This window comes from Scylla paramamosain, chromosome 19 (genome assembly GCF_035594125.1).
Source record: "Scylla paramamosain isolate STU-SP2022 chromosome 19, ASM3559412v1, whole genome shotgun sequence".
Taxonomy (NCBI): domain Eukaryota; kingdom Metazoa; phylum Arthropoda; class Malacostraca; order Decapoda; family Portunidae; genus Scylla; species Scylla paramamosain.
The window spans coordinates 13,406,142-13,418,641 of record NC_087169.1 but is presented as its reverse complement, the minus strand read 5'-3'; the positions used below and the strand labels follow the sequence as shown (position 1 = coordinate 13,418,641).

Sequence of the window (12,500 nt, the reverse complement as noted above, 5' to 3'; positions counted from 1 at the left end):
GTGTGTGTGTGTGTGTGTGTGTGTGTGTGTGTGTGTGTGTGCGTGCAAGACAATATACAATAAAAGACCAACGTAAAATTTAACAAGCAAAGTATATTTCTGTCAGCTTACATGAGAGAGAGAGAGAGAGAGAGAGAGAGAGAGAGAGAGAGAGAGAGAGAGAGAGAGAGAGAGAGAGAGAGAGAGAGAGAGAGAGAGAGTTACGCGACATACATACATAAAACAGATAACGCACACACACTCATTCACACACTCTCACACACACACACACACACACACACACACACACGCACACACACACAGAACACTCACAGACTCAGCAAACTTCGTAGACCCAAGAAGGCGTGGCGGTCGATCCTCCCAAGCCTCTGATGACTCAAATCCCTGAAAGGTGAAGAGGAGTGTTTTACCCGGAGGGAGAGAGAGAGAGAGAGAGAGAGAGAGAGAGAGAGAGAGAGAGAGAGAGAGAGAGAGAGAGAATAATAGGTTCTGAAAGCAAGATTGACTTTACTTCAAAAAATGATAGATCTTTATTTCTCTTCCTCCTCCTCCTCCACTTCTTTTCCTTATTCCTCCTCCTTCTGTTCCTCTACTTCTTTTCCTTCTTTCTCCTCTCTCTAATCTACCTTCTTCTTTCTCTCCTCCTCCTCCTCCTTCTGTTCCTCTACTTCTTTTCCTTCTTTCTCCTCTCTCTAATCTACCTTCTTCTTTCTCTCCTCCTCCTCCTCCTCCTCCTCCTCCTCCTCCTCCTCCTCCTCCTCCTCCTCCTCCTCCTCCTCCTTCTCCTGTTTCTCCTCTTCCTCAAGCAACAACAGCCCCCACAAAGTAAATTACCTGGTGCGCCGTCATTATATTTCACTCAGGTGGGAGAGCAGGAGCAGGGGCCAAATTCTTGCCTCCACTTTCGAGGGCAAGGAGGAAACATGTAGGAGGAAAACGCAGCGAGGAAGGAGGGAAGGGAGAGACATACAAAAGAGAAATGGAGGGAAATTTGAAAGGAGAGAGGAGGGAAGGAATGGAAACACAAAGTAATAAAGGAGATGAATAGAAAAACTTGCAGATAAAGGAAGGAGGTGAGGAAGGAAAGAAAAGAGAGAGGTATAAAGAAAAGAGGAAGAGAGAGAAAAAATAAAAAAAAAGAAAGTGAGGCATAAAAAGAAGAGAAAAGGAACAGAGAGAAGCATGGAATGGAAAACGAAGAAAGGAGGAAGACATAAAGAGAAGAAGAAAAAGAGGGAGAACTAAGAAATGAAGAACGAAGAGGGGGAAGGAAGAGAAAAGGAGAAAGACATAATAAAAAGAAGGACAAGAGCTTAAGGACACGAAGGAATAAATAAAGTCTCTCGGGAAAATGTAGAGAAACCAAGAGTGAAATAGAAGTGAAGGAAGGAAAGAAAAGAAAAGCAAGAAAGGAAGGAACAGGAGGATTAAAACACGGAGAAAGAGACGGAGGAAAAATGAATGAGGGAAATAAAATATAAAGAGAATGAAGGGAGGCAAGGATACAAAGTGAAGGAGGAGATAAAAGGAGAAGTGGAGAGGAGAATATGAAGAAATGGAGGAGGAGAGGATGATGATGGATTGGTAGTGAGAAGGAAGAGGTGGTGAGAGGAAAAGCAGATCATGAAGAGGTGCAGGTGTGAAGGGGTGAAGCAAAGTGTGATGAAAGAAGCGATTGTCGAGAAATGGGTAAGCGTAGGAACAGATATTAAAGTTGGAGGAGGAAGAGAAGGAGGAGGAGGAGGAGGAGGAGGAGGAGGAGGAGGAGGAGGAGGAGGAGGAGGAGGAGGAGGAGGAGGAGGAGGAGGAGGAGGAGGAAAGTGATGAAGACGAAGACGAGGACATAGACGAAGAACAAGAACAAAAACAAGAACAAGAAGAACAAGAAGATGAAAAGGAGGGACGAAAAAGAAGAAAAGCAAGGAATAAACGGGAAGAAAAAAATAAAGAGGGAACAACAACAACAAAAACAACAACAAGTGAATCGAACGAACAAAACCGACCCTCCAAAAAAAGGTAAAGATCCGGAAAAAAGAAAAGAAGGAAACAAAGGAAAATCCAATAATAAACTTGCTTCCTTTGGCGTGGGGGAAAGAGAGGGTGAGAGAAAAAAGGAATCAGCGAGGTTGCCGAAATCTCAAAAGGCTTCGTGCTTCCCTTGTTTCCTCCCACGGGCATCGAGGGAGGAGTGGCTGCCGTAAATATAAAGATTACCACGAGGGCTGACCAACACACTGCCCTCCCGTGGCTTTGCTTTCCTCTCCTCTGTATTTTTCCTGTCAGTAACATGTCACTTCTCTCTCTCTCCCTCCCTCTCTCTCTCTCTCTCTCTCTCTCTCTCTCTCTCTCTCTCTCTCTCTCTCTCTCTCTCTCTCACACGTGCAATTAACTATGCATGCACTTTTTATTGTTTACTGAATGTGTATTGATTGTCGAATGCATGACTCTCTCTCTCTCTCTCTCTCTCTCTCTCTCTCTCTCTCTCTCTCTCTCTCTCTCTCTCTCTCTCTCTCTCTCTCTGCCGTAACAAAGCGGCCACGCACCTGTAAATAATTTATCACTCAAATACCTGGAGTGATGCAGGGGCACGTGTATATAACCACGCGTGCTTTACTCTGCGGTATCTCATGAATTTCTGCGCCACCTGATGACCTCCACCACCACCACCACCACACAAAAGCACTATAACCACAGAACACCACTGGCTGACTCCACCACCACCACTGCCACATAACACCAAAATAACCACAAAAGACCACTCGAAAACCACCACCACACAAAACCAGTGCGCATACCTACAGAACAACACCGGCTGAATCCACCACTACTGCCACCACCTCCACCACACAACACCACCTTATGACCACCACACTTATTCCACCACATCACACCAGCGTCACACAACACCACTATACCCACAGAACCCCGCCTGATGATCTCACTATCACCACAGAGCATCACAGCTTCCCCCACCACACAACACCACTGTACCCATTCAACACCACCTGATAAGCAAAGCATCATCACCAAAAATGCCAATCACCACACGTGTTTCAAAAGGAGTAACAAGACACGTGCAGAAATTAAATGACCAACTTATTTATGTACTTATTTATTTGTTTTTTCATTTTTTTTTATATTTCTTTGATTTTTTCTTTTTGAAGCGGAAAGTTAAACGAGTTTTCTTTTCTTTTCTTTTATGTTCTTCCCATTGTCGAGTTTCCTTGACGAGAAAAACGGGAAAACATAAATATACAACACCATTATCACCATACAACACCACACAACACCACTGTCACCACCACCACCACCACCACCGTAACACGAGTCCCACACACAAGACAAGATCTGAGATACAAAAACTGACGCTAAGTTTCATAGCACGTTGTCTTCTTGAATCACTCAGTAATTTGAAGCTTTTATCCACTCCAGGACAAGAAGCAACACAAGACAATTACGAATGTACGTTTCTTTTATCAGTTCAAGGACGAGAAATAAGAAAATGGGAGTATGGATGCTTGTATTTTATCCCTTCAAGATCGAAAAATAAGAGAATGGTAGTAGACATGTAAGTAATAATATGGTATCACTTCAATGACAAGAAATATGAGTGTCTTATTTCTCCGAGGACGAGAATAGAGGAATAGGAGCATGAAAATGTATACCTTAACGCTTCAAAGATGATAAATAAGAGAGAGTGAATAGGCATTAATTAACTCGTTTTTAATCACATCATGGACACGAAATACAAAGAAAAACACGAGCGAACGCTAGAAACTAAAAAAGAAAAAAAGAGAAAAATAAATAAATAAATAAATAAATAAATAAATAAATGAATAATAAATAAATATATAAATACATAAATAAATAAAGATTGAGAGACGGACGGATGCTTTCATTGCTTTCATCACTTCAAATATAACAGTGAAAAAAAATATAAAAGTGTGATTTTTATCGTGTTGAGAGCAAGATATGGAGCAGAATGGATACCTGGGTGTGTCGGTGGCCAGTGTTCACGTGACGTAAGTGGATTAAAGTAGTATGAGTGTATGAGGACCAGTATCAATTCCAGCCACTGTCCTTTCCTCCACGACCGCCGCAAGGACACAGGCTGGCTAGATTCCGAGGGCTTTATGAGGGTGTAATGTTCCTGGTTCAAGGGTTTTCCTTTTTCTTTTCTTTTTATTTATTTACTTATTTATTTGTGTGTGTGTGTGTGTGTGTGTGTGTGTGTGTGTGTGTGTGTGTGTGTGTGTGTGTGTGTGTGTGTGCGCGCGTCTCTCTCTCTCTCTCTCTCTCTCTCTCTCTCTCTCTCTCTCTCTCTGCTTTAATAAATTTTAATTTCCTAACTTCACAGATATACATGTTTGTTTCTTCTTAATCTCTCTCTCTCTCTCTCTCTCTCTCTCTCTCTCTCTCTCTCTCTCTCTCTCTCTCTCTCTCTCTCTCTCTCTCTAAGCCTTCGATCCTCCATTAAACAAAGAAAATGGAGATATAAAACACGCCAGGGTGAACTAAAGCAGAATGTAAACACGCCGTCAACACAACACAAGCAATTCTCGCGGTGCTGCCCTCTAGAGTGTTTGCCGGGGCTCAGGACGCGTTGGCTCTGAATGGACTCAACGCGACGCTACAATGACACGCCACCACACACCACACCTGCCTTCATACATTTGTTTGGTTCTACTTACCTGATATTCACTCGAGTATTTATTTTTGGTATTAATTCGATAACTACGTGATATTTATTTAACTTTTCTTTGACGATGATGATAATTTGACGGTGTTCATCTGCATCGACTTCCGTGACGCAACACCACACACCTGGCCACCTGTATTTACTAGAGTCTACGCATTTGACATTTACTCAAGTGTTTATATTCGATGTTAACTCGATAATTTAATAACATTTGTTTATTTATTTTTTACTGATAATTTGATGGTAGTCATTTGACTTTTTATTCGACTCTGGTTACTTGTGTTCGGTGTTAACCCTTTCTCTGTCAGTCAATAATTCCCATATTCATCTACAACTAATGGAAAAAAGTTACTCCTTTTACTTTTAACTTAATTGCATTTATTTGACACTGATTTGACTTTTGATTTTATTTGTTTGATATTCATTTGATTATTTGACTTCATTTATCCAGCGTTTATTTATTTATTTATTTGTTATTATTATTACTATTATTATTATTATTATTATTATTATTATTATTATTATTATTATTATTATTATTATTATTATTATTATTATTATTATTATTATTTTATTTATTTATTATTATTTATTTATTATCTTTTTTGCAATTCGACTGTATGAAGTCAATATTTGTAGCCATCTTTATTCAACGTTTATTTCAACACATCAATTCAGTACTTTTTCATATTATTCGACCTTTAATTGTCCTTTACATAACATTTGAACTTCAGTTAAACGAACATTAATTTGACTATAAGACTGCATTTATTCAACATCCGAGTATTCAACTGCATTCATTTATCATCTTTTTAACAGTCTTTCAGTTATTTGCCTAAACAATCTCACCTCCTCGACTATATTTCCTCGGCAATCATTCCACTACTGGACAGCCTTTATTCAACTCCACATTTTATTCAGTAGTCGGCGCGGCGGGCATGACACTCCAGGCCCGATTCTGCCTTGAAAAATATCAACAGTCCACATTTCAAGCATCAAAAAATCCTTCGAAGCAATTGGAACATTTTCGACACATTCTCGGACAGCGAAAATTCACTACAAATCGTACATCTCTCTCTCTCTCTCTCTCTCTCTCTCTCTCTCTCTCTCTCTCTCTCTCTCTCTGTTCTGCCTCCCCTTTTCACCAATATAGACGCTTTTATATTTCTTCGTGATGTATTTCTCTGTTGGCGAAGAAATACTGAATGGAAGTTTTAAGTTTTATCCTCATGACTTCCCTAAAAAGATGACGAGGTAACACAATACTTAACGCGACAGACCTTTCAGACTCAGCGATCAAGACATAAAGCTCCAAAAATACACGAGGTTCTCTTTAGTATCACGGTTGTTATGAAAAACGAGACATTCGCATCCGCGACACTTTGTATTAAAAAACTGTAGCTCGCGCATTTCCACGCCAGAGAGAGAGAGAGAGAGAGAGAGAGAGAGAGAGAGAGAGAGAGAGAGAGAGAGAGAGAGAGAGAGAGAGAGACTTTTGCCTATCCCTGTATATACATAATGGATGGAAAATCTTATCTCCACCTCACATGAATCTAAGAGGTGGAAGCATATTGGATAATAATGCATGCCTCAGGACAGACAAGCACACCTCAGGCGTCACACCTGTCACCGCCCTGATGTGACGCGTGCTTCCTACAAGTGCCTATATACACAGGTGCCTCGTACAGTTACTTCTGCAGGTGCTTCTAAAAGTAGTTTACAAAAGGTGCGTCTTAAAGGAAGATTTACAGATACTTCTTAAGGTACTTTGTAAAGATATTTGTACAAGTATTTATACAGGTGCTTCTACAAGTGGTTCCTATATTAAGTACTTCAACAGGTGTTTACTGTAGGTTCTTACTGCAGGTGCTTACTACAGTTCATTCTACAGGGACACTAATCAATTCTCTGGATTGCAAAGGCTCAGTACTTCCACGCACTATTGTCGTGTAAATCCTACTCAGGATTGGCCAGTACAAAATCATCACTACCTGGAATGCAATACTTTTACCGTCCTTTGATGTTTTCCTAACCTTTGCCTGTGATTGCAGCTGTGTGTTGAACATCTCTTTGATTTAGAATATAACTTTACCCAGAAATGGAAGTTAAAATTTTCATTGTAAGCGAAAATATCCAAAAATATTGACTGAATAAAAAAAAAGTGTAAGCGAATATGTCAAAAATACTAAAGTAGTACAGGAAAAAAAAAAAAGTTTTTTTTCTGGACCAGATTACCTGAGTACGTTTAACTGTGGGACATAAAATTAACATCTGTTCATTTCGCTCACCGACCATAGAGAAAAGTTTGTGTGCATTTCACAATTGCATCCATCATCATAAAAATTCAGTGCCATGTCTCATTTCCTTTGTTTGTGAGAGATGAAAAAAAAAAAATTATCTGTGAATTATGAATATGAGCAACTGCAGTTATATGGAATTAGCAAAAATGAACACACACACACACACACACACACACAATAAAAAATACTGGTGTACTCAATATGTGAATGTCAGTGCAATAATCTGCTTTATAATAATAATAATAATAATAATAATAATAATAATAATAATAATAATAATAATAACAATAAAAATCATCATCATCATCACTACCATCATGATTCTCTCTCTCTCTCTCTCTCTCTCTCTCTCTCTCTCTCTCTCTCTCTCTCTCTCTCTCTCTCTCTCTCTCTCTCTCTCTCTCTCTCTCTCTCTCTCTCTCTCTCTCTCTCTCTCTCTCTCTCTCTCTCTCTCTCTGTGTGTGTATATATATATATATATATATATATATATATATATATATATATATATATATATATATATATATATATATATATATATATATATATATATATATATATATATATATATATATATATATATATATATATATATATATATATATATATATATATATATATATATATATATATATATATATATATATATATATATATATATATATTATATATCACGTACCCAGTCGCGTGGCCTGGTTTAAGTGGAGGGGGCTTGGGGAGGCAGGCGAAACTCCTGGAGCGGCGAAAGTTATATGGGTGTGCAGGGAGAATAGGAGAGAGAGAGAGAGAGAGAGAGAGAGAGAGAGAGAGAGAGAGAGAGAGAGAGAGAGAGAGAGAGAGAGAGAGAGAGAGCGGCTCGCCTGGAAAATGACTTTGGATCACTACACTGTATATATCGTAAGCAACCACCACCACTATACCACCATACTCCTCTACTACCACCGCCACACAGGTCACCATCACTAATCTCTATCACATCACCATTATCACAACTATCACCATCACCACCATCACCATCAATATACCTGTTACCAGTTATTATTACTACTATCATTACCACATCTCCCTTACCACCATCATCATCATACAGCATCACCAACAGAATATCTCCATTATCACCACTACCATCACTATCGTCACCACAAATATTTCACTACCACCACCACCACCACCATCACCACTTGTTTCCTCGAAAAATTCCTCCTACTACAGATACTATTACCCTCGTCACTGCCTTCATAAACCCTTCTTAGCACAGCGAACCTTCAGTCATTAAGTACAGGTAGATTACACCTGAAACACACGCTTATTAGCACAGTTCGCCTTTATCTCTTCGCTCCCTTCACTCTCTCGCTGACTAATCACTGAAAACTGTCCCAGTGATTGCAGTAACGCTTCAGGGCAAGTCTCTCTCTCTCTCTCTCTCTCTCTCTCTCTCTCTCTCTCTCTCTCTCTCTCTCTCTCTCTCTCTCTCTCTCTCTCTCTCTCCTTCATTCATTTTCATTTCCGGTAATATTTTTTATTCACACGTATATTTTCACTGAATTATTCTTTCTTTTATCAACGAAGAACACAAAAAAAAAATTTTCGTGTGTGTGTGTGTGTGTGTGTGTGTGTGTGTGTGTGTGTGTGTGTGTGTGTGTGTGTGTGTGTGTGTGTGTGTGTGTGTGTGTGTGTGTGTGTGTGTGTGTGTGTGTGTGTGTGTGTGTGTGTGTGTGTGTGTGTGTGAGTGCCTCGCCTGGTCGACACGTGTAAAGCGACATCCAGAGAAATAAAAAGTAAGAAAGGTGCTGCAAGTAGGATGCACGAATGGAAAGATATGATGTCATAATGCGAAATGAAGTCCTCTCCAACTTTGGTTCGTTTCGTGGAACTGTAAAATGAGAGAGAGGGAGTCTATAGCGCTCTGCCTTTGACCCTTGGTGGTGGTGGTGGTGGTGGTGGTGGTGGTGTTGATGGTGATTTTTTTTTTATGCAAGAAAGGAGCTGGCTAAGGGCAATAAAAAGAAAAAAAAGGTCCAGTCCCGACAGTAGACAGTTAAAAATTAAATCTAATTATATGGAGAAGTGTGTTAAAATCTCACTCTTGAAAGACTTTATGTCACAGCCAGGAGGAAATGTAAAAGCAGGCAGGGAGTTCCAGAGTTTACTAGTAAAAGGATTGAAAGACTCAGAATTAGGATTAGGAAGGTGGACAAAATAGAGATGAGAGTAAGTAGAGAGTCTTGTAGCGAGACAACAGGAGGAGTTGAGGCATGCAGTTAACAATGTCATAAGATTACAATGAAGATAAAAATGATGATAATGATGATGATGATGATGATGATGATGATCACGATGATAGCGATTGTAGCAAGTAGGACTGAAAGAGCCTCCGTTAGCAAAGCTTTATTCTGTTGGACTGCAGCCAGCGAGGGACTCAGGCTGGTTGACTTCCCAGGTAGTAAACCAACAACAGCTAACTTATGGAATATAATGAATATCAGAACTAATATTAGAGACACGCGGGAAATACAAGTTAAATTTTACCACAATGATGATGATGATGATGATGATGGTGATGATAATAATGAGGTAAGTCGTAATAAAACCAACGACAACAACAATCAAAAGTAAAATATCACCACGACCGCTAACACCATCACCACCACCGCTACTACTACCACCACCATCACCATCACCACCACCACCACTAACAATCACATGAACAACACAACAAAACTCTTTAAGCTGCTTTCTTCCACTAGATTGTCATCCTCTGTGAACTGAAGACAATAATGGGATAATGCGAGAAAAAAAAATGTGAGAGGAAACTAAAATCAGAGATGAAATGACAATACAAATAATACAGATTATAGATGAGGGCACACGGGATAGATGGGAAGGTGTTAAGCTGGATAGGGTCATGGCTTAGCGACAGGCGACAAAGAGTTGTAATAAACGGCTCGAAATCCGAGTGGGGTCATGTAATTAGTGAGGTGCCACACGGATCAGTATTAGGGCCATTGTTATTCTAATATATATCAATGACTTGGATAGTGGAATTAGTAGTGATGTTAGTAAATTTGCGGATGACACAAAGATAGGTAGATTAATTAGGTCAGAATCGGATGCCATTGCCTTGCAGGCAGATTTAGAGAGAATGAATGAATGGACGGACATATGGCAAATGCAATTTAATATCAATAAATGCAAAGTACTTAGCGTAGGTAGAGGAAACCCACACAGTAGGTACACATTAAACAACCAAACTCTGGTAGGTACAGGGTACGAGAAAGATTTAGGAGTTATAGTTAGCTCTGAACTCCGTCTAGGGGAACAATGCATAGAGGTCAGAAACAGGGCAAATAGGGTACTAGGATTAATTTTTAGGAGTGTTAAAAGTAGAAGGCCGGAAGTAATATTAAAGTTATACTTGGCGCTGGTCAGACCTCATCTAGACTATGCTGTGCAGTTCTGGTCCCCACATTACAGGAAAGATATAGGTCTATTAGAATCAGTACAGAGGAGAATGACTAAAAGGATACAGGGGATGAGGAGTATTCCTTACGAGGCGAGATTGAAGTTGTTAAATTTACATTCTTTAGAGAGACGTAGGTTAAGAGGTGACCTGATAGAAGACTTTAAGTGGTATAAGGGTTATAACAAGGAGGATGTAGGCAAAATTCTTGGGATCAGCAACCAGGGTAGAACAAGAAATAACGGGTTCAAGCTTGAAAAATTTAGGTTTAGGAGGGAGATAGGAAAAAAATTGGTTCTCAAATAGAGTGGTAGATGAGTGGAACGGACTCAGTAATCATATTGTTAGTGCTAGGACACTAGAGAGCTTTAAGAGAAGATTAGACAGGTTTATGGATGGGGATAATAGATGGAAATAGGTAGGTATATTTCATACAGGGACTGCCACGTGTAAGCCTGGTCGCTTCTTGCAGCTTCCCTTACTTATGTTCTTATGTTCTCATGTACTACTACTACTACTACTACTACTACTACTACTACTACTACTACTATTACTTACAGCGTGGAGAGAGAGGAGAGTCCGTAGAAAGCCCATCCGTCCAGCGTTGAGATAGCGTTGCCTTCCAGATGTCTGAGAAAAAAAAGAGGAAAGAAAAAAGAAAGAAATATATACAGAGATAGAACGACGAAAATATAGAGAGATACTAAAGACATCTCTGACTCTTCACTATCACTTCCATCTTCACCTCACTAAAACTTATCACCATTCTTCCCAAACACCTGACAGAGAGAAAATAGAGAGAGAATAAGAATGAAGAAATAAAGAATAAAATAGAGAGAAAGAAAAATGCAACTCTACCATCTCTCCTCTTCCTATAACATTTTCACTTCGCTAAAACTCATATTCACTTTTCCCAAATGCCTGAGAGAGAGAGAGAGAGAGAGAGAGAGAGAGAGAGAGAGAGAGAGAGAGAGAGAGAGAGAGAGAGAGAGAGAGAGGTTGACAAAACACTCCATCAACTGTTCCTTACCACCGCCAATTATCCTTTACTAAGACTTAAACCCTCCAAGTTTCCCTCTCTTTCCTCCGTTACTACAAGCATACCAGGAACCACTCAGTACAAGGAGCTATTCCAAGTATCTTACATGGCAACGTGCAGTGATCGGTTAGGTTAACTGGTTATGGATTTGTCGGTGTAAAATTACTCTCTCTCTCTCTCTCTCTCTCTCTCTCTCTCTCTTGTTTTCTCTCGCTCTCGTTTTCTCTCTCGTTTTCTCTCTCTCTCTCTCTCTCGCTCTTGTTTTCTCTCGCTCTCGTTTTCTCTCTCGTTTTCTCTCTCTCCCGTTCTCTCTCTCTCTCTCTCTCTCTCTCTCTCTCTCTCTCTCTCTCTCTCTCTCTCTCTCTCGCTCTTGTTTTCTCTCGCTCTCGTTTTCTCTCTCGTTTTCTCTCTCTCCCGTTTTCTCTCTCTCCCGTTTCTCTCTCTCTCTCTCTCTCTCTCTCTCTCTCTCTCTCTCTCTCTCTCTCTCTCTCTCTCTGTCTGTCTCTTACACACACACACACACACACACACACACACACACACACATGTATTTCCTCCTACCTCTGACTTCAACTTTTTAAGACTTTACTGAATATTTGGATGATTATTATTATTATTTTTTTTGCTGTCCTTCATAGAAACAGGCAACTTTTCTTTTTCTTTTTAATTGCTATAAGTTTGTACAGATTATGACATATGTACAGGGGATCTTTTACACGTTAGAAGAGGTTTGACGAGCATCATCTATTTTTTAAAACCTAACCCTATAAGTGATTTTTTTTTGTATAGCTTTTTGTTTCCCTAAACCAGAAAACAGGTTGGTTAGACCCAGAGAATGTTAGGATAGGTTAGCTGAGGTTGGGTTGTGTGAGGTTAGGTTAGGTTAGGTGAGGTGAGGTGAGGTTAGGCCAGTGATCCCACCCCCTCTTACATGAAAAAAATACATACTCATAATGTTAGCAGGTTAGCCAGGCTCAGGAAGGTTACGAGTGAGGTGAGGTT

The 12,500-nt window shown here is 39.8% G+C and overlaps 1 protein-coding gene across 1 annotated transcript in view; it reads right to left on the bottom strand.

Annotated features, from left to right (window-relative positions):
- The window catches only part of LOC135109667 (G-protein coupled receptor GRL101-like), a 104,139-nt gene that overhangs the window by 27,982 nt on the left and 63,657 nt on the right, over nucleotides 1-12,500 (bottom strand). The window contains 2 exon segments of the mRNA XM_064021198.1: nucleotides 313-384; nucleotides 11,018-11,089. Of these exon segments, the coding sequence (XP_063877268.1) occupies nucleotides 313-384; nucleotides 11,018-11,089 (144 nt within the window).